At 41.5% G+C, this 4,745-nt stretch overlaps 1 protein-coding gene across 1 annotated transcript; it reads right to left on the bottom strand.

Annotated features, from left to right (window-relative positions):
- Window positions 1-738: 738 nt before the first annotated feature.
- On the bottom strand, window positions 739-4,503 carry LOC116050097 (gastrula zinc finger protein XlCGF49.1-like). Its single transcript, XM_035993423.1, has 2 exons — window positions 4,464-4,503; window positions 739-2,084 (listed from the first exon to the last, which is right to left on the bottom strand). The coding sequence occupies exons 1-2, from the start codon at window positions 4,501-4,503 to the stop codon at window positions 1,417-1,419; spliced, it is 708 nt and encodes a 235-aa protein (XP_035849316.1). The 3' UTR covers window positions 739-1,416.
- Window positions 4,504-4,745: the final 242 nt, after the last annotated feature.

Genomic DNA, 4,745 nt, shown 5'->3' with positions numbered 1-4,745 from the left:
AACAGTTATACATGCTCTTTGGTATCCTTATTGTAAAGTTGAGAACATATGCACCTTAACTAACACTTAATTAAAGGACAATTCCGGCGCAAAATGAACCTAGGTGTTAATAACAGATGTGTACCCACTCTGTCGCTCTCTGGGACATGTTTTCATGCTAATCGAATGTGTTTGTAGCTTGAAAGAAGCTAGCGTGGACGGCTGATTAGCTTACAACGCTAGTATTCGGGGCACAGGGAAAGTAAAAACAAATCGCTATTTTGTACCACTAAAAAGGCTCAAAATATCACCAAACTTCAACTGTAGCATAATAAGGGTCCCTAAATGTTAACCGAAGCATTGAGAACTTTGTAAGTGTACAGACAGTTTATTGAAAATTGGAAAATTATAAAGACACTCGCGGGGGATAATAAGCTGTTTGGCATTGGCAGAGAAGATGAGGGACAGTTAGACCCAGTGACAACGGGTCAGCGGTTAGACGTTAGACCCAGCCGTCTAACGTTAGCGGGTCACCCAGCCTGCTGTTCAGCGCATTATCTGTAACCAGTGATGGGAGTAACACGTTACAAAAGTAACGCAATTACAGTAATGTATTCTTTTTTGCTGTAACGCAGTAATATAACGCATTACTAATACAATTTCAGTAATATTATAACTGTTACAATCTCAGTAACGCGAATTACAATGCATTTAACCTGCCATTTAGTGGCGTTTTTTTTTTTTCACCAACACTGCGAAATATTTCAGCACAGAGAAAAAAAGTCAGCGAGTGATATTTCCTGTTGCTGGATTCGGTGGTTGAAATGACTGCAGAGACGGATACATTTGCGACACGGACATTAATTTCAGGAATTGTTTAAAAGTAACGCAAAAGTAGCGTAAAGCATTACAATTCAGAGACAGTAATATTGTAATATAACGAATTACTCTCAAATGGCAGTAACTAGTGATCAATAATATATTATATTTTGGAAGTAACTTGCCCAACATGGTCTGTAACTGATGCAGCATGACAGCAAGGCGGAACCAGCCATCCGGAGAACAACTTATTTGGCTAACATTAGCTTGCTTACTCCGCCTTAACGTCACCAACTCGCCACATCCTTCACAGAAAACAAGCCGAATAAAGCTGTTACTCGTGGTGATAGCAGTGTGCTTTGTGTGGCTGAAGCATGAAGTTAATTTGACATTTAGCCTCAGCTCCGCGACTCGCCAGAAGTCGGCTTATACTGAATGGCAACGGTACACATAAAAAAGGCTGCCACTCTGACCATTATGCTACATTGATTTGAATGGAAATGGCCTTTCTATCCATTTTATTTCTATGGTTCAGAGAGTTCCAACCTGGCTGAGATTCTCTGGCTGCTCCTGGTCCACGCTGGAGCTCCACTCCTGCTGCTTTCTGAGGTCACTTACTCAGGAAGTAGACGGTTCCTCTCCTGTGTGTTGTTTCATGTGATATTTTAAATTGCTACCCTGTGTAAAAGATTTCTTACAGACTGAGCAGCTGAAAGGTTTTTCTCCTGTATGAGTTCTCATGTGACTCTTCAGATTTGACTTTTGACTAAATCTTCTCCCACACTCAGAGCAGCTGAAAGTTTTCTCTCCTGTGTGTTGTTTCATGTGAGATTTTAAATTTCCACTCTGTCTAAAAGATTTCTTACAAACTGAGCAGCTGAAAGGTTTCTCTCCTGTGTGGATTCTCATGTGAGTCTTCAGATGTGTCTTGCAGCCAAATCTTTGATCACAAACTGAGCAGCTGACAGGTTTCTCTCCTGTATGAGTTATCACATGTCTCTTCAGATGTGCCCTTTGGACAAACTTTCTCCCACACTGAGAGCAGCTGAACGTTTTCTCTCCTGTGTGGATTCTTTTGTGTCTCTGTAAATCTCCACTCTGTGTAAAAGATTTCCTACACACTGAGCAGATGAAAGGCTTTTCTCCTGTGTGAGTTCTCATGTGTGTCTTCAGGTGTTCCTTGGTGCCAAATACTTTCCCACACTCAGAACAGCTGAATGTTTTCTTACGTCTTGAATCATGTTTCAGAGAGTTTAAAGCTGACTGAGGTTCTCTGGTCTCCTTCCAATCAGCACTGTCATCAGTCTCAGGATCAGAAGTTGTCTCTGGTTGTAAAAGTGGATGTGAGTTCCTGGCTGGTTCTGGTCCTCCACAGTCCTCTCCATCAGCTTCTGTTTCCATGTGTTGAGTTTCTCTGCTGGCTGGAGGCTCTGTCTCTCTGTTCTCCTCAGTTTGACTCTGAAGCTGTGACGACTGAAGGTTGACGCATTTATGTCTTCTGACCTGTTGACGCCAGAAAAATCTCTTGTTACAAACACTGCAGCTGTATTTTTTCTCTCCTGGGTGGATTTTCATGTGATCAAACAGATGTCCCCTGGTGCCAAATCTTCTCCCACACTCAGAGCAGCTGAATGTTTTCTTACATCTTGAATCATGTTTCAGAGAGTTTAAAGCTGACTGAGGTTCTCTGGTCTCCTTCCAATCAGCACTGTCATCAGTCTCAGGTTCAGAAGAGTCTCCAGTCTGGTCTTCAGTCTCTGGTTGTAAAAGTGGATGTGAGTTCCTGGCTGGTTCTGGTCCTCCACAGTCCTCTCCAGCAGCTTCTGTTTCCATGTGTTGAGTTTGTCTGTGATGAAGCTGTGAGGACTGAGCTTCCTCTTCATCATCTTCACTCTTCACAGGGACAGGAGTGAATGGGAACTTGGTGATATCAGCCTCCTCCAGCCCTTGAAGCTGCTCTCCCTCCTGACTGCTCCACAGTTCCTCCTGTTCCTCTTTAATGTGTGGGGGGGGCTCTGGCTCCTGCTGGTCCACACTGGAGCTACACTCCTGCTGCTCAGGGGGAACCTCTTCTTTTACCACTGACAGCTGCTCAACATCTGCAGAAAACAGAATTAAAGACACATTACTGACCACCACTCAAACTAAACTCAAACCAATAATAATGAGAGGTAGTTTGTATCGTCATAGATATGAAAACTTACACATTTACTCTAACAAACTGATACAAAGTAGCATAGCATAGCTTAAGGTCAGCTTGCTAAAACCAGCTACAAAATGGAACCATTTGGGGCTGTCCCTAACGATTATTTTTGTCATCGATTAATCTAACGATTAATTTGCATATTGTTCTAAAGATTTTTTTAACTGAACTTTGGAGAAACAGTATTTTTATTTAAAGGAGAATTCCGGTCGATTTCAACACGTAGCTCTGTTGTTTTTGGTCGTGGATTGCTGTCAGCAGCGAGAAAAATAATCAGTGTTGCCTACACCGAGTTATTCTCCTGCTAGATTTCTCACCCAGGCGGCTGAAACGGGGCAGGTTTTAAACAAGTTGTTAGCCACTTAACATGTTCGAAATGTCATTACAAGTGCCTAACCATGTGAAGTAATTCCTTCCGAGTGAACACAGTGAATCTGACTGCAGTAGTTGTGAAAGAAATGCATAAAAGTTGTTCTAATTCAGCCAGTGCACATACCTCTGTTTAGTTCCTGTGTTCTGGTGAAGTCCACACAAGTCGGCTGTCAAACTCATACAATCCAATATTCCAAAACATATTTTTTCCACCAAAAAACGATGGTCACAAATTGCCGTGGTTATGTCCATAGTAATGCCGGCACTTGTCGCTGTTTTCGGTGAAGTTGTCCTCATCAAATAGTTCGCTGAAAACACGGTAATCTCTCTCATGTAATGTTCGCAACTTCGGTAAAGTTAGAAAGATATTCACAGATTCAAACTTCCGGAATCAATTACTCTATAGCGAAACGTTATTAAATCACAAACAATACATCTTTCCTACCGTAGTAAGGTAAACAACGAGCTATAAACTAATTTTCATCAAAACGAGCCGTCCTCCAACCTGGAGAAATAACATTGGTCTCTTCGAGCAGCTGGCGGTGAGACGGCAGTAAGACGAGTGCTTAGGGACCGTCTACAAACTACAACACCGAAAAGAGATACAACAAAAATATTTATTAATTATATGATTAAATAAGGTAGTGTCTCCAAACTTACCTCAATTATAATTAGTATCCTGCTGGTTGCACTACAGCAGTTACTTTTTAAATAAGCATTAGCTGTATCTCTTTTCGGTGTTGTAGTTTGTAGACGGTCCCTAAGCACTCATCTTGAAGAAAAAAAAATGAAAAGAAAAAAGAGCGGCATTACTATGGACATAACTACGGCAATTTGTGACCATCATTTTTCGTTGGAAAAATATGTTTTGGAATATTGGATTGTATGAGTTCGACAGTCGACTTGAGTGGACTTCACCAGAACACAGGAAATAAACAGAGGCATGTGCACTGGCTGAATAAGCACAACTTTTACGCATTTCTTCCACAACTAATGCAGTCAGATTCACTGTGGAATCACTTCACATGGTTAGGCACTTGTAATGATATCTCGAACATGTTAAGAGGCTAAAAGCATGTTTAAAACCTACCCCATTTCAGCCGCATGGGTGAGAGATCTAGCAGGAGCATAACTCGGTGTAGGCAGCACCGATTATTTTCGTTTTTCTCGCTACTGACAGCACTCCAAATTTACAAACAGAGCTACGTGTTGAAATCGACCGGAATTCTCCTTTATGTAGCCTATTGACATAAAACTTAAAATGGCTATGACATGGAGTTATTTTATCACTGGAGTAATATGCAGTTAAGATAATCACTGGCAAATGTATTTTTGCATCAGTGTGGGGCAAGGAAAATAACTGAAACGCAGG

Source organism: Sander lucioperca, chromosome 16 (assembly GCF_008315115.2).
Source record: "Sander lucioperca isolate FBNREF2018 chromosome 16, SLUC_FBN_1.2, whole genome shotgun sequence".
NCBI lineage: Eukaryota > Metazoa > Chordata > Actinopteri > Perciformes > Percidae > Sander > Sander lucioperca.
Note: the sequence above shows the minus strand (reverse complement) of the source record. Positions and strands in the feature narration are given on the sequence as shown.

Excerpts from the sequence above, each read along its gene's own strand:
- LOC116050097 (XM_035993423.1), bottom strand. The coding sequence starts at position 4,503 with ATGCTCCTGCTAGATCTCTCACCCATGCGGCTGAAATGGG. Across the intron at positions 2,085-4,463 it reads ACCCATGCGGCTGAAATGGG|GGAAGGAGACCAGAGAACCT; the intron begins GTAGGTTTTAAA and ends ACAGTGCTGATT.